The 20,931-nt window shown below is 37.3% G+C and overlaps 1 protein-coding gene across 1 annotated transcript in view; it reads left to right on the top strand.

Moving 5' to 3' along the window:
- Positions 1 to 2,785: 2,785 nt before the first annotated feature.
- Positions 2,786 to 20,931, top strand: part of LOC131537379 (NACHT, LRR and PYD domains-containing protein 12-like) — a 46,724-nt gene continuing 28,578 nt past the window's right edge. The window contains exons 1-3 of the mRNA XM_058770750.1: positions 2,786 to 3,504; positions 17,764 to 17,956; positions 18,367 to 20,241. Of these exons, the coding sequence (XP_058626733.1) occupies positions 17,805 to 17,956; positions 18,367 to 20,241 (2,027 nt within the window). The 5' untranslated portion in view covers positions 2,786 to 3,504; positions 17,764 to 17,804. The remainder of the gene's footprint in view (positions 3,505 to 17,763; positions 17,957 to 18,366; positions 20,242 to 20,931) is intronic.

The raw sequence follows: 20,931 nt of genomic DNA, 5'->3' as shown, positions 1-20,931 counted from the left end.
GCCAAAGAGACTCAGAGGTTTGTTTTTAAATAACAAAAACAACCGATAAAAATAGCAAATGGATCAGCAGTAACAGTAAGAGCAGTGATACCTTTAAATGGGTCATCGGATGCAACATGCACTTTTACAAGCTGTTTGAACTGAAATGTGTATTCATGGTGTACTGAAAGGCTTTATTCCATTATGAATTAACATGTGATCCTAAGGTGTGTTTTATGAGTGAAATCGTTTCCACACAGATCAGCTGAAAGGCTTTTCTGAAGAGTGAGTTAGCAAATGAATTCTCACTATGATTCTCAAGTAACATGTGCTTCTTAAGGCTTGTTTTACTTGTGAATGACTTCCCACACTGAGAGCAGCATTGAAGCAGAGTTGAATACTGCAACTCACTGATACACTGATGTTTCTCCTCATTCAGATCTTCCTCTTTCACTTTCATCAGGCCCGGAATGAAATCATTAAAAAGATGAATGAATCAATTGGAACATTTTATCCATTAAATAAAAGGATAAAATATTGCGTACAAATGAAAACATTGTCAAAATGATCCCTGTTCACACAGATCCATGAAAATGACTAAAAACACTGTATTATGCTGACAGGCCAGTAGATGGCAATGTCATTTTGTAAAGAACCGCTATGCGCCTATAGACTGAACACCTAATACACATGTGCATGATGTTACTGTTTTCACAAACGGGGATCCCTTCACAATGCTGTCGTCTGTATGCGAAACTTAAAATGTTAAAGCTGCAGTCCATAAGTTTTGCCTCTTTGTCGCCATCTCTGTTTAAAAACATATATGAATACTTTGGCTTACCATAGAAATCAGCGTCACGCACGCTTCAGTATGTGTGTAGTAAACAAAGCCGCACGTCTGCGCCATTCAGAAACATGCAGGATTCATATTTAAATAGACTTTTGCGGCAGATACCAGTCCATATCGTGATTTGATTTAAGTGTAATGACCTACTTTTGATTAATTCATTAACAATTTGACAAATTCCGTGGCATTCCGTGTTAAACTGTTGATTACGTTTTAATGACTGGATTCCGCGATTCCGTCCACATTTTCCGCATCGCAGAAATCATAGGGCCCTACTACAGGGACTTTACCTCAAATGTGGCTTCTACTAGCGTAAAAAAAATCAGTCACAATGAATTCAACACAGTTTTATGATTCTAAAAAGTGAAACGGTCTAATAATTAAATCTCCTCAAAGTAAGTTCAGTCACATTTCCATAAGAACTTTGACACATGGATTTAAGATTTTTTAATGACAGTTAAGAAGGTCTTATTTTTACATGAAGGATCTGTGGATGCACCACAAACAGTCATTAAAGATGAATGAAGAATAAACACCAACCTCCTTGTTCCTCCTGTTTTATTCTCCAGGGTTCTGGTTTCTTTGTTTCCAAAACACTTCAAAAAATCTATTTTTTACTTTTTTTTTTTGACTGAATCTAGTAATACAGATATTTAACTATTCAAAAGCTGTACTGGTCAATCTCAGGTAACTTTATTTAATTTTCTCAGTCCTGTTACCAAAACTCTTATGTCTACTAAAAAAGCATGTTTCAAAATGTCAACAAATCCCTTCAATTGTAAGTGCATTAAATAAGGTATTTACTTTGTTTCTTTGTAACGCGTGTGTAGGCAGTTGCTCAAAAATATTCCTTAATTTGTGTCAATGTCATTTGAGCAGTAATATTGTGGTTAAAGGTGCTGTATGTAGGATTGACACCTAGCGGTTGAACTAGGTATTGCAGTCCAAATTCAAAATATTGGAGAGGGTTTTTTTCACCCGGCACCTCCTCAGACTTGACGCTCACGCATGTTGCCAGATTAACGACACCAACAGGAACAAGCGCACATGACGATGAATGAAATTAAATACGCTATTTTTTCCACCAACTGGCGTACCGAAATACAATTGGGTAAACTGGCAGTGGGCGGGTTTCACAAACCATAACAAACACAGAATGCACATTTTCAAAGGAGAATAACTGTCTGTAGCATTGTTTTTCAGATAAACAAGTATGTTAACTTAGCACGTTTCTTAAATATCTGCAAACATATGGTATTTTTATGCTTCAGTAGAGTCAAAAACGTACATACAGCACCTTTAAAGGACATGTCATTTAATTTTCTTTCTTTTTTTTAATATTGCTAAAGAATGAGTGATCAACAAGCTATAGTTTTGCATTATGCATATAATTTCAGATTAGTGACACACAGATAGGATGCAGTGAATTATCCCAAATAATTATTTAATGGAATGTTCAATAAACATAGTTAACAGGTGTTGAAGCAAAAATCACACACACACAAAAAAACACTTTTAACAATACATAGCTTCAAAGCAACTTTACATGACATGCATGTTTCTGTTACTATGAAGAGAAATCTGCTATGTCAGAAATGACTGTCAATGTAATGTCCATATTGAAGAACTGTACAGTTTTATAATAGAGGTCTGTCAAGTCAAGTAAAGTCACATTTATTTACATAGCGCTTTATACAAGCTTCACGGTGTTAACTACGGAAACAGTGTGTCAATAATGCAAACAAAATTCAATTCAAAGCAGCTCTGAAACGAGGACAATAGTGAACAGTCAGTTTCTCAGTTAAAGTCAGTTCATGGTTGATTCAGTGAAGTCACAAACAGCCAAAAACAAGGCTTACTGACATAGACTAACATTTCAATTCATTTAGATATGACTCAACACTATTTGCTTAAAGTTGTTTTGTGTTTGATGAGAAATAAAACCAGAAGATGTTTTTCTGATGTATTCAGTGTCTTTGCAAATATACACGATCACTATAAACTGACGTGACAGACAGCGATCAACTTTGCCCATCTTTGTATAGAGACAAAAGAATGAAGTAATCTCCTGATTTTGTAAGTGTGGCCATTTGCATTACTTGCTTATCTAATTAACTTTGAATTAAATATAATATATGATTTGAACGTTTTGAAAATATGAATAAAGGCGGTTTTCTTTTTTCTGCTTGTTTTATTTCAAGTTGAAAAGCAAACTATTTAAACATGGTACTTCTCTTCGCTAATAGGTCTAAAACAGTCGTAAATGGTATGCGCCTAATAACTAGAATACATTTCATTTCTTTTCTAAAGCACAAATACACTAAATGTGGGGAGGAAAAGCACAATGGACAAGACAAAGAGTAAAGTATCAGAACTATGGCAGAAATCACAAAAACAAAATGTCTGAAGGTGCAGAAACCTCAGTTTGCACACTGACGTACCCCTGGGTAAGTTTCCAGGTGCGTGTCGTCAGGACGCTGGACTCCGCCCCTTCACGATGATTGACAGCGGCATCTACCAATCAGCAGCTGAGAAAACGAAAGTGAAACGGAAAAACGGCAGAAAAATAGCGCGAGGAAGAAGAAGAAGAAGAAAAAAATAAAAAATACTCATCCCAACATCACACCTGACTCAACACAACAGTTCAGAGCACATTAGATCTACAAATATATTTTGAGGTGAGAGTTTCATCTTTCTCTGGTTGTTTTGCGTTATTCTCTTTGGCCATGTTGTGCTTCTGAGACTTTAATGCTGCGCTGAAGTCATTTTAATTAATTGTTTTAAAGCTCTTCATGTCGTGATCAATCAGTGTGTCTGTAAGTGAATGACAGAAAGCTGCCCAGACAGGGAAATGCACTCTGGCCACTTCCAGTTAGATTCTCTCCTTCCGGAATCGAGCCAGTTTCATTTCTGTATCTGCTGGACTCTTCATTAATATTTCCATTAAAACTCATATCCAGCCAGAACGTTTACTTTCATTTTAATAATATAGATTAGAAAACAAAGATTCTAACATCTAATTATTATCAACGCAATTTTATTTTCTGGTTCATGTTTGGAGCACCAGAGAATATAAAATATGAATGAAACACGCTTCCTCCGGATATGAACTATACTATATCCGTGTTGTTAAACTCATCGCGGCGTTCAGAGCAGAAACCGCTCCACGTGTTGTTATATTAAATATGGTTACGGTCATGTTTTCAGAGATGAACTGACCGCGAGAAGCTCTTTCATGTAATCAGTGTTGCCAACTTATTTTCAGGGGAAGTTGCTAAAATTGTCACTACATCAAATCTCAGCAAAATATATTTTATATATGTTCATTTAGATTTGTTTGTAATATAACAGAAATGTATATATTATTAAAATATAAGTAACTTTTTAAATGCACTGAATTATTACACGTTTTTGAGCAATCACAATTTAAGTTGTACTTTAAAGCAGTGTATTAGTTAGTTGGTGTGCTACACTCTAAGAGACGTCTGTAAAAATAGGGCACAATCTACGATGTTAACATGAAGGAATTTTCTGTATTGATTTTTCCATAGTTTTTTTACCTGCATTTTTAATTACGCATTGTATTTTGTGTTACAACGAATAATGGATACCAGATAATGTCCTGAAAAATTACTAGTACCTTTTCCGTTTTTCTAGATATTTTTCTTACAGAGTACTAACTGATCAACAATCGCAAGTACAAGCTACTAAAGTGTATCATAAATGAACAATTATTCAATAATTATTATTATTAAATTAAACAATTGCAGATAGCAGCAAACTTAATTCACACGTGTACTGCTAGGCGCCTTTGGTTTCCTCTTTTTGTGTAATTTAAACGGTAAATTTGTGCCTTTTTATTGTTTGAATCACTTATCAAAAGTTTCTAAATGTTGCCAAATAAATTTTAAAAATAGTAAAGTTTGTTGCTAGGTGCTTTTGGAATAAAAAGTTGCCAGGGTATTCTGAAAAGTTGCTAAATTTAGCAGCAAAATTGATAACTTGGTAACACTGGCTGTAATTCAAGTTCATGCATAATACAATACAGTAATTGACTTGGTCGGCATTGCTGGGAACGCCCACAAAAACGTCATATCCGTTCACGCCGTGGGGGAAAACAAACCGTTCTAATTAATGTACGGAGACCTTGTTAGACGCTTGATCTTTACTTTTTGTTATGATTTCGATTGATTTTTGCTTGGTGCAATACTGAAAAGTTGCTGTGGGGCGTTCTGTACCTCTAATAAGCAAAAAATAAAAAAGATTTATATACTGATGAATAAACTGACGGAGGTAGCACATCTGAGCGGGTAGCACACAACATCAGAACTCCGACAGCAGTTATTATGGATATACAGCGTATGAAACATATCAAGCTTAATATTCATATGCACTCCAGATAGACATTTACATTTATGCATTTAGCAGAAGCTTTTATCCAAAGCGACTTACATTGCATTCAAGTTACAGTTTTTTACATTTTATCAACTCTTGCTTTCCCTGGGAATCGAACCCATGACCTTGGCGTTGCTAGTGCCATGTTCTACTATTTGAGCTGCAGGAAAGCTGTAAGTAGGGTAAGTAAGGGTAAGTAGACTAGACTACTTACCCTTCAGTGACCTGTCATTAGTCCCGTCCCCCTGCACCGCAGCCCAGTTCTGATGTGGTTTTACAGCAACCCTCCTGCACATCAAATAAATGTCACTCCCTGACATTTTGTGATGTAAATGTCACATTAAAACATTTATTTCATATTATTATATACAATCCCTTACGAAAATTAACAATGGTATCACTATAGTAAATGTAGGCTATAGTAGGCTAACCGTGTTTTTTGGGCGTTTTTATTACCAGTTGTAGCCTATAACCACAGTTTTACTACAAATACCATGGTAAACTATGGTTAGTGTAGCAAAACAGGTTTAATTTGTTTTTACCATGGTTTACCTATAATAACCATGTTTTTTTGGTTAAGGGAATATTTTCATGTTATTTTATATCTTTTTATTTTACGGCGTGTATTTGTGAAATGATGAGGCTGTACGTTTAGCATACACCACATAATGCTGTGCATTTCAAGGCACTTCAGTAGACCTTTAATGTTACCTATGTTTTGTCAATGTTAAAATTATTTTAATATATAAATAAAAAAGTATGACAGGCTTTTACTCTAGTCTTTATCACTTTATTAAGATTAAGCAAAACAAAACGACTAATGTTTACTTTCACAAGCCGTCACGTATAGGCTTGTAGTAAGCTGTCTCTTGCCTGGAGACTCATCAGGTAACAGAAAGTGTCGGGAAACGACACCTCTGGCCATTTTGTTGGATCATTTGTCCAGTCACCGATACCATACGGACAGTCCGACACAATACAGCTCAGTTTTTCGACGTATCTTGCTCTGTCGAGCAGCAGAAATGATTTTATGTACACCATTCTGGTTATGTTAACATCTCAAAAAATGTGTTTTAGGGTTTCATGACCCTTTAAAGTCCATCGTTGAAGAACTCAATTGATCAAGCTGACATGAAGAAACTTTATTTACAAAACAACAGTTTGTTTACAATGCAATTACAGCAAAAAAAGGAGGTAAAATATTCACCACATTTTGCAAAAGTACCCGTACATTTACTTGAATTGTAAAATTAAATAAGTATAAACATTAAAAACCAAAAAAAGCATTTTGAACAGCATTTGGTAAATGGCAAAGTTTTGGAATTAAACATTTTGTACTTAGCAATATCATTTAAATCGTTATCTTACAATTACTATGGAGTGAATCTGTGAATACTGCTAATTGTTGCTCATTTCCCAGATCTCCTTAAATAGATTTGAAGTGATCGTTTACTCAAAAAATGCAAATTCTGTCATTTACTAACACACCGGTTGTTCCAAATCTGTATGAGTTTCTTTCTGCTGTTGAACATAAAAGATACTGTAAAGAATGTTGTTAACCAATCAGCTGGTGGTCCTCACTGACCTCCAAAGTATTTAAAATAAATAAACCATGGAATGGTTACTAATATTTTTCAAAATATCTTTTGTGTTCAACAGAAGAAAGAAGCTCATTACAGGTTCGGAATAACTTGACAGAATTTTAATTTTAGGGTTAACAAACTCTTTAAAAATTCTAAATTGACATTTGCGCTGCTTGAACAAATAATACATTTGGTTGACAGGAAATAATGTTCCTGCCACACAAATGTACAACAATCAGTAGTTTCAGCCTCAGACATCACGCCCACGGACCACTGGCTGAACGTCTGATGCATACGGCACACTTAGCTGGAAACACTTCAGGAGTTTCGAAGTCGCCATTGGTTTGGTTGAATTTTACAGGATTTCTGGGAGATGTGTGTGTCGCGGTCTTTAACGTTCCGCCTAGAAACAAAGATGCCGTGACGCCAAACCCCCACATGAAAGAAGAAAGCCGTCGTATTTACAACTGTGACGACGAGCGCTTATTAGGTCAACTAAACGCTGGATTTTCAAAAGTATGTGAAATATTTAAAGTTTGCGGCAAGAATACATCCGAGAGTTTTACACAGTTTTACTGTTATTGTGGCGACATTTCTACACCCCGAAACGTGACGCTGAATGAAACGAACTGTGATTGGTTGTTTTACCTGTCAGTCATATGGCCTCTTGGGCAGGCCTTGGCCATTCAAAGTGACTTTGTAGTGTGGTCTTCTTGAACATTTACGTGAAGACACAATTCTCTGCACATTTGCTGAAATCTTTCGATGGAGGGCACCTCTGTGCTGATTCTAATCAGATCCTCCGTGGTGGATACGTGCAGACTGCTTCTGGAGGAGTTTTTGATGCTGTTCTGTGCTGAGAATCCTCTCTCGCACTGTGTGGATGATATAGGTAGAATCGGCATCGTCTCAACAAGGCGCAATACGTTCTGAAAATATAACAATAGCTGTACTTGTTAAAAACAATTCAGCCTGATTTGGCAAACTGTTATATAATGAACTGTAGAAAGTGGCAAATATTACCTTGTAGTCAATAATATTGTATGGCTCATCTTTAAATGTTTGTCTTACAAGTGTCTTCAGGCTTTTCCACTCTTCTTAAACTTTATCTGTCTGGCATCCACCTCTTAACACAAACAACACAGACTATTAAATGATGACATTCAGAAACATTTAATGATGTATCTTATCTTAAATTTAATGGCAACATCTCACCTTTGCAATACGTCTTGAAAATGATTCAGAAGATAATCCACTTGCTCACTGCCAAAATCTAGTAGAATGCCTTCCTCTTCTGGCCATATGTCGTGGTTAAATATTTTGAAGCAATCAATTGCTCGGTATGCTGGGCACCAGCTGTCTTTGTTTATTAGACTACCAAAACAAGCATAAAGGACCTCAACAGCAATAGAAATGACAGCACTGATATGCTGTTGTAACTTATTGTTGCTTATTCCATGGTCTGTCTGAATACTGGATTCTGATTGGCTGGCAGGTATGCAGTATAACCGTTTAATGCGCAGGTAGTTCCAAGTCAGTTTATTCACCATTCCATATTAATACACTGCTTTAATTGATGCACACTAACCAACACGCATCACTTGCTCGCGCACACACACACACACACACACACACACACACATACATACATACACACACACACACACACACACATAGGGAAAGAGAGAGGGAGAGAGGTCGGAGATCGCAGATTGCGCTGCACACACACATAAACTTATCAACGCTTCCCCGTGATTTTTGCAACGAGGTGATAAAATCGCTGTTTTTTAAGTAATTGTTTGTAGAGAGAAACGCGCAGACGCAGCAAGCAGGTACACGCAACTATCATCTCTCTCTCTCTCTCTTTCCCTATGTGTGTGTGTGTCTCTCTCTCTGTCAACTCTTTCATTTCAGTTTTAAACCCAGAGATTGGTGCTAAATGTCCTTTTTGCAATGAGAGAGAAACCATTTTTCATGCTTTTGTGAACTGTTAGATTGGAACTTTTGTTTTCGTTACTAGGAAACATTTTTGCAAGTTGTAGTGAAACCTTTTCTTTGGAAGTGTTTATCCTTGGTTTTAAATATGCAAGGAAAAGAAGATTTTCTAGTCAGTTGTTGAATTTTGTAATAGGGCATGCCAAGTTGGCTGTTTATATGAGCAGGAAGAAGAAAATTGAACACAACTTGGAACAGAATGTAAGTGTTGTATTTTCAAATATGGTACAAGCGAGGATATTGACTGATTTTAATTATTATAAGCATATGGATGATCTTGAAACCTTTGAAAATATTTGGTGCTGTAACGGTGCTTTGTGTTTGTTCGAAGCTGATGTAGTTTTTACATTCATGTGATTTGCTTTCATGTAATGTGAAGTGAAATGTGTTTTAGTTGTATTCGTGATTTTTCAAATTTATTAAAAACCTAATTTTCTCTCTCTCTCGTGCATGCTGAGAGTGAGTGGGCAGAGCGTGGTGAGTGTGGGTGAGAGTGGTAGACGTCTGGCTGGTAAGAGTGTTGTTTTTTTTTTCTAACATTTTTTTCCTTAAGTGTTTTGTTTTGGTTTTATTTTTTATTTTGTTGTATCTTATGTGTGGATAGTCTGCTTCCAGATTTTCGCTGGGAAGTATGACGACTCCAAACACGATGGTTTTTGAAAATTTAACTCAGCGTCCTGTTAAAATTGATTCTAATGCCAGCGTGGAGGACGTATGTTTGGCTGTGGGAGACGTTGTGAATCATGAAAACTGTGTCGGCTTCGCGAATGAATAGAGAAGGCTAATGAAATAGTGCAAAATGGTGGTAATTAAGGGTTCCCTTACACCGGTGTTTCCTTTGAGTAATCCTGCCAAGAAAATAATACTTTCAAATGTCCCACATTTCGTGAAAGATTAGGTTATCGTGCAAGACACGATATGGAAAAATAGTTTCTCCCATCAAAAAATTCCACTCTGATGTAAATCGCCTTTAGTAAAGCATCTTGTGTCTTTTAGGAGACAGGTGTTTATGATTTTGAAAAATGGTGAAGACTAACTTGATCTGGTTTTCAAATTTAAAATAGATGGCTTTGATTATGCTGTCTTCGTATCATCTGATACGACAATCAAATGTTATGGCTGTGCAAAAATTGGGCATCTCATTCGTAGTTGCCCTGATAAAGTAAATAAGAGCACAGTGCCGGTTGATGCAGATAAAGCAGGGAGTGCTGTTGCTGAAACCAGTAGATCTGCGACCAGTAGATCTGCGGCATTAGAAATGGCATAACTGCGAATGTTTCACTTGGAAGAGCCGGTTGCGGGAGAAAGCAGTGCGGAGAAGTTGATGTCTGATTCTGCTCTTGTTGATGGAGGTGTTGTGGTAGGGCTTGTAGCAGCAGAGACAGTGGTAGGATTGAGTAAGACGGTATCTTCCGCATTTGTTGAGCAAGACAGAGAAACTGTAAATGAAGATTTGAGAATGAATGATTGTGAATTGAACATGGAAGTTTAATCGATCTTCAAAGTCCCTGTTAAAAGGAAAAAAAATTTGAAATGATAAAGTCAGTAAACAAGCTAAAAAAAAAGTGACGGTGAAGATGAAATCATAGCTTCGGATGATGATTCTGATTGTAATACTTCGGTGTGTTCAGAACTTTCTGCTTGTTCTCAGAATGAGAACATACAGGTTTTGTATAAAGCTGAGGACATTAGTCTCTTTTTTCAGGAAACAAAAGGGCTAAAAGACGTAGAGGTTGAGGATTATTTTCCTAATCTTGCGCAGTTTGTGAAGTATACCAGGTATTTGATGAAAGAAGGGGCTTTCCCTGATCTTGAAGTATTTCGTTTACGGAAGTTTGTGAATAAAATAAAAAAAAAATTCTTAGAGATAAGAAGAATGCCATGGTTTAAATCCCTAAGTTTTTTTTTTTGACCATATGCATAATCTCGTTTTTTTCCCCTCTTAGTTTCTTGTGAAATTTAAATAATATTATGAGTCAGCTAAAAATTGGAACTTTAAATTTATATGGAGCTAGAGATGTTCGTAAAAGGATGATGTTATATGAGTTTATCAGCCAGAAGTCTGTTGATGTAATGTTTATACAAGAAACACATAGTGATAAAAGAAATGAGGTGGACTGAAAAAGAGAGTGGTCAACTTTTTCTTAGTCATCATAAATCCTCTGAGTGGAGGTGTCGCAATTTTATTTTCTAAAAATGTAACTCCAGTATGCTATGAATTTGTTGAAATAGAAAAATGTCTTTTCTTTTTTTTAAAGTTATAGTTAAATTTGAAAAAAAAAAAAAATTATTTATTTTTTAATATTTATGCACCTAATAATGGAGCGGAAAGGGTTTTGTTTTTGAATTTAGTCAACACTGCTCTGAAAAGCTTAAATACAGATGATTTTTTTTGTTTTATGTGGTGATTTTAATTGCACTGAGAATGATAAAGTAGATCGGAACCATTTAGAACCACATGTTGCATCTCAAAAAGTTATCAAGCGGTTAGTTTAAACCTTTGATCTTTGTGATATTTGGAGAAATAAGAAATCAAGACAATATACATGGGTTCATTGTAAAGTTAATTCATTGTCTTTGGCACGTCTTGATCGTTTTTATACTTTTAAACATCAGTTTAATGTTTTTAAATCTTGTAAAATTAATCCTGTAGGTTTTTCAGACCACAGTGTATTAGTGAGCAATGTAAAGTCAAGTAGTGCCTATTGGCATTTTAATACATCTTTGACTGGATGACAATAATTTTAAAGATTCTTTTATTTTTTTTTCTGGGATGTTTTTAAACAACAAAAGTATTTATATAGTTCATTACAACAGTGGTGGGATTGCGGGAAAATACAAATGAAAAGTTTTTGCCAGCAATATACCTTTTACGTTACAAGAGAATTAACTCGATCATTGAATACTTTAGAGACTGAGATAGTTGACTTACATAGTTTATCTGCATCTACAGGGGGGAAAAAGAACATTGAATCTCTTACAGCAAATAAAATGTTATTGGCAAATTTGTTGGGCATCAAGGTGCAAGGAGTGTTGGTTCGCTCGCGCTTCCAGAAAGTTACACAAATGGATGCACCTTCTAAATTTTTCTTTAGCATGCAAAAAAAAAAAAAAAATAGTCAAAGCAGAATAATTCATTCCTTGGTTTCTGATACAAGACAGGAATTAAATAAAACTTCTGAAATAAGACAAGCTGTTGTACAATTTTATAAAGAATTATATACAGCTGATTTAATTAACGAAAAACTATTGACTACTAGTATTTTTTTTTTTGAAGGATTGCCAATTCTTGATGAAGAAAGTGATGAAGATTTGAATTTACCTTTGACGGTGCAACTTTATACAGCATTGATGAGCATGGAGAATGGGAAATCCCCTGCAATTGATGGGTTACCCATTGAATTCTATAACACTTTCTGGCCCATTCTAGGAGATCTTTTAGCAGTGTTTAATGAAAGCCTGATTAAAGGTTTTCTTCCACTTAGCTGTAGAAGGGCGGTTATCACCCTGTTGCCAAAAAAAGGTGATCTCCAAAATATAAAAAATTGGAAGCCTCAGAGTATAAAATCCTCTCCAAAGTTTTGGCTACAAGATTAAGTAAAGTAGTAGGAAAAGTGATACATTACGATCAGACTTACTGTATACCAAATAGATCAATGTTTGATAACATAACCTTAATAAGAGATGTGCTGGAAGTTTCAAAATATTTGGTATTAACACCGGCCTTAAATAGTTTAAAGGGTTTGACATTGCCACAGTGTAATACTACGTTTTATTTATCTGCATATGCTGATGATGTTGTTATTTTTATAAATGACAACGATGATGATCAGCTCTTGTAAATTGGAGAAAAAGTGATGCTTTATTGATTGGGAATTGGGAAGGAGGAAATCCCATTCTACCCGGGGGTTTATTATGGAAAAGAGATGTTTTGAAATATCTGGGTGTTTTTTTTTTAGGTAATTATTTTTTCATGCAGAAAAATTGGGAAGGAATGGCAGATAAAGTAATTGATTTTTGAAAATTGATTTTTTTGCAGCTAAAGGGAAAGTATTGTATAGAAGTATTGTGAAAGGGACAAATATCAAGTGGTTAAAAAAATAAGAGTGATACTGTATGGAGAGACATGTTACGAGTTTAATGAAACGACAAAACCAGTGTGGAGGATTCTTTATATACCTCCCTTACGTAAAAGAGTTGGTAATCTTCAATGGAGTATACTCCATGGAGCTGTAGCAGTTAATTATTTTGTGGCAATGTTGAACCCAAATGTAAGTGAGAATTGTCCTTTTTGCAATGAAAGAGAGACTGTGTGTCATTGTTTTATGTTTTGTAGCAATTTTGTAGCAGACTTTCTTTTTTGTTTAGCTTTTTAGAACTGCTTTTTGACTCTTTTGGGGAGTGTTTTACATAGCAAGATTTAATTTTTGGTTGTATGTATATCATGAGGGGAAAATTTTAATGTAATTTGCTCAATTTTATTGTTGGTATTGCAAAATTAGCCATTTATGTAACTAGGAGAAACAAAGTTGAACAGAAAGGAGAGCAAGAACTAATACCATTTTTTTTTTTTTTTTTTTTTTAATGATAAAATCACAATTTGTAATGGAGTTTAACTTTTACAAATTAATGAGTACATTGAATATTTTTGAAATTGAATGGTGCTGTGATGATGTGTTGTGCTCATTGATTAGCAATGAACATGTTTCAGAAGCGTTGATGTAATTTATATGTATGTATGTTTTTATAGTGTTGTAGTTATTTTTGGAATGGGGTTTTTTTTTGTAATAAAAGGGTTGTAAATTTCCCAAACAATTCTCTCTCTTGATTGAAATACATGCTATAATTAATTCAAATAAATGTAGTCTTACCGCACTATTTCATCTCTGTGTCTGATTTGAAGGTGGCAGAATGCTAGTGCTTACGACCCGTAAACAAAAATAACCGTCATTTTTACCCATTCGTTCAAATATTGCGCTGCAAAGCGCAATACAAGTTTTAACTTGTCTATAACTTGGCAAATGACCATGGAATAAGTGGGATAATCAACAGCTAGCCGTGCATTAAATTATTTTAATGGCACTTCGCGGAGGCAACGCGGTTCTTTAAAATCCTTTAATCCTCCTAGCCGTTGATTATCCCTTACCTAGACCACAAGGCTGGATCATTCCTGACACATAACCAACCAGTGACACTAGCTTTTAAAAGCAAAGAGTACTGTCTGATATTTAGAGAAGTGTGATATTTTGGAAAATGTGCTTGTTTATTAAATGTGTGGTGCAGATTAGGGTTTCACCTCTTTTCTTTAGTCAGGAAGCACCGATTTCAATTTCTTCATCTTTCTACTGCTAAGGCAGCCAAGATTTACTTGAAAGCCCATTTTGCTTAATGCTGTTTTTGGAGTTGTTTAATCATCATCTGCTGAGAGATTCAGTGACTTCTTTTATTTTTAGTTGATTGTATAAGGCTTTGTAGCTGGAAGTCTGTTGTAGTTGTTGCGTTTCTGTTCATCACTAATGTTCAGTCATTATCACATTAGCACTTCATTATCTCAATAACTGTAACACTGCATATAACACTATAATATAATACACTGCAATAATTGCTTTGAATCTAAGGTGTTAATGCACCCATTAAAACAAAATCCACAAATAAATTTGATATGTTTGACCAGTTTCTTTAGTGCAGTAATACTGATAATACAGAATAGCTGCAAACAGACGCTGTGGTGCGGTAATACTGATGTAATGAGATCACAAGTCAGTGTTTTTAATCCTCTGGGGTCTCAGGGTGTTTTGGGGCCCTGGAGAAGTTTTGACATGCCCTGACATTTGTGGAGGGTTTTTCAGTCTATCTTAAAAAATATTAATGGCTAAAGTCTGATAACACTGTATTCAGCACAAACTGGACTACAATAATATGTGAGCAGCATGAATATACATATTTGTGTTTTTGAGAAAACAATGTCTATGCATGGTTAGTGAAAAACTAAATTTTTTAAGTCACTGAAATAAGGCCATAAAACACATACAGCATATTTGTTCACAAAACTTTTGAGAACTGGATGAGGTAGACTAGAGTTTTTGCTACAAAATGGTGTGAAAATTTTTATTTAGTGATTCACACCTGAGAGACAAAGGGCCTCCCATAATTGTCCATAAATATGAATATGACTGAGGCAGGTAAGAAAGAGTGTGAGGAGAGTAAAATAATGTGAGTTTTTGATTATATTTTTATTTTATTTACAATACAGTATAATAAAAATATACACAGTGAAGGTCAAGGATACATGATTGAACATACTGATCTGAACACTGAGACCTTTGTGCCAAACATTCATTCATAGTGTTAACACTCACACTACTTTTAAATCTTGTGGTTTTATATGTTATAAAACATTAAACAAACATCCTGGCATTGTGAGACATTTAGACAATGAAATGACACATATTTCAAAATGTTTCACTTGATTTCATTCATGTAGTCAGGAATTATAGTTTGGGAAAAGTCTAACTAGTAAAATGTGTACAAGTTATGTCACAATAACAGATGCAAGTAATCTTAGGCTACTCATCAGAATGATATCCTCCACTGGATCCAGCTGCGCATCATGTTGTGATGTGCTTCTTTTAAGGTAAAATTCTGGGTTATTCCTCTCAGCGTGTCTTCTTCCAGAAACAAAAAGTAGCCGGGATGAACTCTTCATGTTAGTTTATGGAGGGGATGTGGGATGTTTAAATGCGCGTGCGTCTCACGTGGCTGTTTAGAATTTGAAAAGTGCGATCGGCGTGTGGGCGTGACCATATTAGATATAATGAGTTGAGATGAGAAAACTGGACATCGCGTTAGTTTCATACGGATTACTTTAACAGAGAATATTTGTTTTGGATGTGACTTACTACATTTAAAAGTAGACATTTCGGGGGGCGCTAGTGAGTATGTGTTCTTTATGTCACTTTTTGGCTCCACTGTATATATGTTTTTTTTTTATACCGCTTGGTTTGGGGATTATTTTGCTTGTTTCAAGCAAAAACTCACTTAATTTTCACTTGTTTTTGCTGAAAACAAGACCATAATTTTTACTTGTCTAGAAAATCCTTCTTGATTTAAGAATTTTTAGATATTTTGGCTGGAAACAAGACAAAAAATCTAAGTAAGAAAAGCATTTTTTGCAGTGTGCTGAGAAGACCCCCAAAGATGCCTGATTAGAGTTGTGCTTTCTTTCCTCCAAGGAAGGTTGGCATGTAGGCTGTCATTCTCCACCTTAAAAGTGCTTGTTGATGTTATCGCAGCACATCATGATGCAGTGTACAGCCAGTCCCTGGGGAAGCACGACTTAATCATTAGGTTCCTGAGGGGTGCCAGAAGATTAAAGCCTCCTAGACCACCCCTTGTGCCCTCCTGGGATCTCACTGTTGTCATGGCAGGACTTCAGAGGGATCCCTTTGAGCCACTGGAGTCAGTCAAGCTTAAGATCCTGTTTCTCAAGACAGCACTCCTGACCTCACTCATCTCCATCAAGAGGGTCGGGGACCTGCAAGCATTTTCAGTGAGCAAAGAGTGCCTGGTGTTCGGGCCGGCCTACTCTTACATTGTCCTGAGACCCCACCCTGGATACATGCCCAAGATTCCCACTGCTTCCTTCCAGGAACAAGTGGTGGACCTGCAAGCGCTGCCCCCAGAGGAGGCAGATCCAGTCTTGGCATTGCTGTGTCCCGTACATGCCCTGCACACAAATGTGGACTGCACCCGGAGCCTCAGAAGCTCTGAGCAGGTCTTTGTCTGCTATGGAGGACAGCAGAAGTGGAAGGCTGTCTCCAAGCAGAGGCTCCTCCTGGGCTTTGGCACACAGCACCTCTCTGGCAGACATCCGCAGAGCTGTGGGCTGGGCGACACCAAACACTTTTGCAAGGTTTTACAACCTTCGCGTAGAGCCGGTTTCTTCCTATGTGTTGAGCAATAGATAATTGGCAGGAAGAAATGGCTTGGTGTTATGCTTGCTGTGCCATTCCCCCTCACACGGGAATGTGAGCACCTTTCTTCTCCCAGTGGTGTTCCCCGGACAGCGAACCCTGGTCCAGCTTCCTCCAGCACCCCCGGCACTCGAACTCGGCGGAGCAGTCTGACGCCAGGCCCAGTACTGGTTTTAGCATGCCCAGAGTCCCGGTCAGCCCTGTACTGAGCTAGGTGTCCCATATGGAGTGATTCCCTGTGGGCAATCCCATATGTGTATCCTTCCACTGTAAGGTTTCCTTTATGGTAAACCCGTGTTTTCCCTTGAAAGACCTGCTCTGTCAGTCTCTGCTGGCAGTAGTTCTATCCCTACTCCCTGGTAGGACCTGCCTCAGAGACCCATTCCATATGTAGCACTGCTAAGTAAGTATGGATTACTTGGGTCAGTCTATATCAGTGTCACCTCCCTATGGGTAAGATGTGGTCTCCGTAGCAGCCTTCTCCTTGAGAAGGCACCCTTACCCAACGTTCCAGTAGCCAAGCTGAAAAAAGGTTTGAAGCCATCTTTTGCTTGAAGGTTGAAATTCCTTCTGTTAAGAATTTTTTTTGTGGACGGAACAGCAGGATGGCTTTCTCCAGCAGCGATGTACTTACCTTTGACCCCTCTTGGTACCAAGGTACCAATTTGCACTGTGGCATTGGGAAGGTTACGACCTATGCGCTGGCATTTGTTTTGGCACTCCGCAGCTTGTCAGCATGTGCAGCGCCACGGGTGGTAACGACATTCACTGGTTATGGCGCTTTCCATAGGACCCCTAATGTCATTACAACATAACTCATACCAACTGGCAGATAGGGAACATCTCGGTTACGTAGGTAACAGAAACGTTATATCCCCCTGCCTCAACCCTGGGCCACACGCTGAAAGTTGGGACACAGTCTGCTTTATTTATTTATTTTTTTGTCTAAAGATGACAGTTGAGTTTTGTGTCATTTTGTATCCAAATGCAGAACTGAACATATCTGAGGAACAGAAGATCACTGGCTCTAAAATGAGTCTCTGTGAGGAGAGAGAGGAAGATGATATTCATTATCAGAACAAGAGAACAGCATCTTCAGAGCCCAGCTGTGTGTCGATGAGGAGTGATGCATCTATGATACAACCTCCTAAATTCAGTGATGGGCCAGTGACCTTTAACCCCAGGTGAGACCATAACCAGTGCTGGAGACAAGAGACAGTATTTTTAACATTAATGATGAAGCTGTGACCTGAGAACAAACATGCAGCTGATTGAACTGCTGCAGTTAAATGAGGGTGAGACATTATTTAATCTCAAGGTTGGTAATGCAGAATGAACCATATTTGACATCAGTCTCCATAACTGATTATCTGGTTTAACTATATTTTGAGCCTTATCACAAATGTGTCTGCTCCATCATAAAGCACTCTGACTTGAATATGAGCCAGATTCATTCATTATTGTCATCAGCTGTGTCCTTTAACAGGGTTTTTGTGAATCTGCTTTCAGTTTTCTGCAGTTATGATCATTTCAATCTCATTATTCAGACTAAAACTTATTCATTCATTGTGTTGTTTTTCTGCTGTGTGGATAGAGATGATCATACTGGAGACCTGCAGCAGGATTCTCCTGAACCAGAGAATGATGAACTACAGAGAGTCAAAGACCAGCACAAAGCCAGCATGAAGAACAAGTATGATAGATTATCTGAGGGAATCAACCTACACGAGACTCAAATCCTCCTGAACAGGATCTACACACAGCTCTACATCATAGAGGGAGAGAGTGAAGGAGTGAATGAAGAACATGAGGTTTTACAGATGGAAAAAACAGCCAGAACAAAACACTCACAAGACATTCCAGTCTACTGCAATGATATCTTTAAAGCCTCGCCTGAACCAGGACGTGAGGACAAAGACCAAATCAAAACTGTTCTTACTAAAGGCATCGCTGGAATTGGAAAAACCGTCTCTGTGCAGAAGTTTATTCTGGACTGGGCCGAGGGAAAAGCTAATCAGGATGTAGATTTCATGTTTGTGCTTCCATTTCGAGAGCTGAACTTGATCCGAGATCATCAGTACAGTCTTCACAGACTTCTGCTGGACTTTCATCCTGAACTTCAAGATCTGGACTCAACGATTTATGAGGAATGTAAAGTTGTGTTCATCTTTGATGGTCTGGATGAAAGCAGAATCACACTGATGTTTTCAGACGCTCAGAAAGTTTGTGATGTGACTGAGACATCATCACTGGGTGTGTTGATCTCAAATCTCATGAAAGGAGAGCTGCTTCCCTCTGCTCTCATCTGGATCACCTCCAGGCCAGCAGCAGCCAGTCAGATCCCCTCCGAGTACATGAGCCGTCTGACAGAAATTCAGGGATTCAATGAGCCTCAGAAGGAGGAATATTTTAGGAAGAGAATCAGTGACCAGCATCAAGCCAGCAGAATCATCTCACACATCAGAAGAGCAAGAAGCCTCCACATCATGTGCCACATCCCCGTCTTCTGCTGGATCTCATCCACTGTGCTTCAGAAGCTCCTGGAAGAAGATCTGAGTGCAGAAATCCCTCAAACTCTGACTGAAATGTACATCCACTTCCTGCTGATTCAGATCAACATGAGGAACCAGAAGTATGAAGAGAGAGATCCAGAGAAACTCCTGCAGTCCAACAGAGAAGTGATTGTAAAACTTGCTGAAGTAGCTTTCAATCAGCTGATGAAGGGCAATGTGATGTTCTATGAGGAGGACTTGATTGAAAGCGGCATAGATGTCACTGATGCCTCAGTGTATTCTGGGATTTGCACTGAGATCTTTAAGGAGGAATCAGTGATTCATCAGAGGAAAGTCTACAGCTTCATTCATCTCAGCTTTCAAGAGTTTCTCACTGGTTTTTACGTGTTTTACTGCTATTTAACAAAAAGCATGGAGCCAATGAAGTTGTTTCTGGATGATAAACATGAGAGGTACAGGTACATATCTGAGGAAAACTCTCTGTATGAGCTGCTAAAATCAGCAGTTGATAAAACTCTTGAGAGTGAGAATGGACATCTGGATCTGTTCCTGCGATTTCTGCTGGGTGTCTCAATGGAGTCCAATCAGAGACTCTTACAGGATCTACTGACGCACACAGAGAACAGCTCAGAGAGCATCAGGAGAACCACACAGTACATTAAAGACAAGATCAAGAGAAATGACTATAACATGAAACTATCAGCTGAAAGATCCATCAATCTGTTCCTCTGTCTGTTTGAAGTAAAAGATCAGATTCTGTCCAGAGAGATTCAGGAGTTTGTGAAATCAGACAAACACTCAAGGGAGAAACTCTCTCTGTCTCACTGCTCAACAATCGCCTACATGATTCAGATGTCAGAGGAGCCGCTGGATGAGCTTGATCTCATGAAATTCAACACATCAGATGAAGGAAGAGGAAGACTGATGCCAGCTGTGATCAACTGCAGAAAAGCTCTGTGAGTATTCATTCATTCATTCATGTCATTACAGAAGTTACAGATTAGTCTGGAGTTGAGACTCAAACTAATCTATCAAATCATAACCCTGGTTTCATTCATATAAAATAATGTATTTCTCATTTAAACATTGAAGCAGAGTATAAGCAGTTGAAAGCAGACAGTAGAAGCACAGCTGTGTGGAAAACATGTTTACAATCATCTCACATTCATTATTCATCATTTAATGCTCCAAACAAAATATTACTTAATATTAAAATGCATTTTCTTCAAAGAAATACCTGCTAGATCTGCACAAAATACAAAAAAAAAAAAAAATACACAAACCGATGGAGACACATGTAATGAATACACAGGCTACGCATGTAATGAAACTTTTTACAAACTAACTGCACATGTTTATTTAAAGTCGAATCTATTAAATATAATCTATAAATCATGCAATACTGCACCACTAAATAAGAAGTGTCTGTGTAACGTGTTTCTTCATTCATTGTAGTGCTTGTTTAGAGTGTTTACAGAGAGCTCACAGGGTTCCCACGCTTCTTGAAAGTACTTGAATTTCAGACATATGGATTCAAGGCCTGGAAGGTCCTTGAAAGTGCTTGAATTAAATTTGAAATTAGTTTATGGCACTATTTCAAAAATTGTCCTATGTGTGTTGTCAAAGACGAAACGGCACAAATGATT

Source organism: Onychostoma macrolepis, chromosome 03, assembly GCF_012432095.1.
Source record: "Onychostoma macrolepis isolate SWU-2019 chromosome 03, ASM1243209v1, whole genome shotgun sequence".
NCBI classification, from domain to species: Eukaryota; Metazoa; Chordata; class Actinopteri; order Cypriniformes; family Cyprinidae; genus Onychostoma; species Onychostoma macrolepis.
This window is presented reverse-complemented; position numbering and strand designations above follow the sequence as displayed.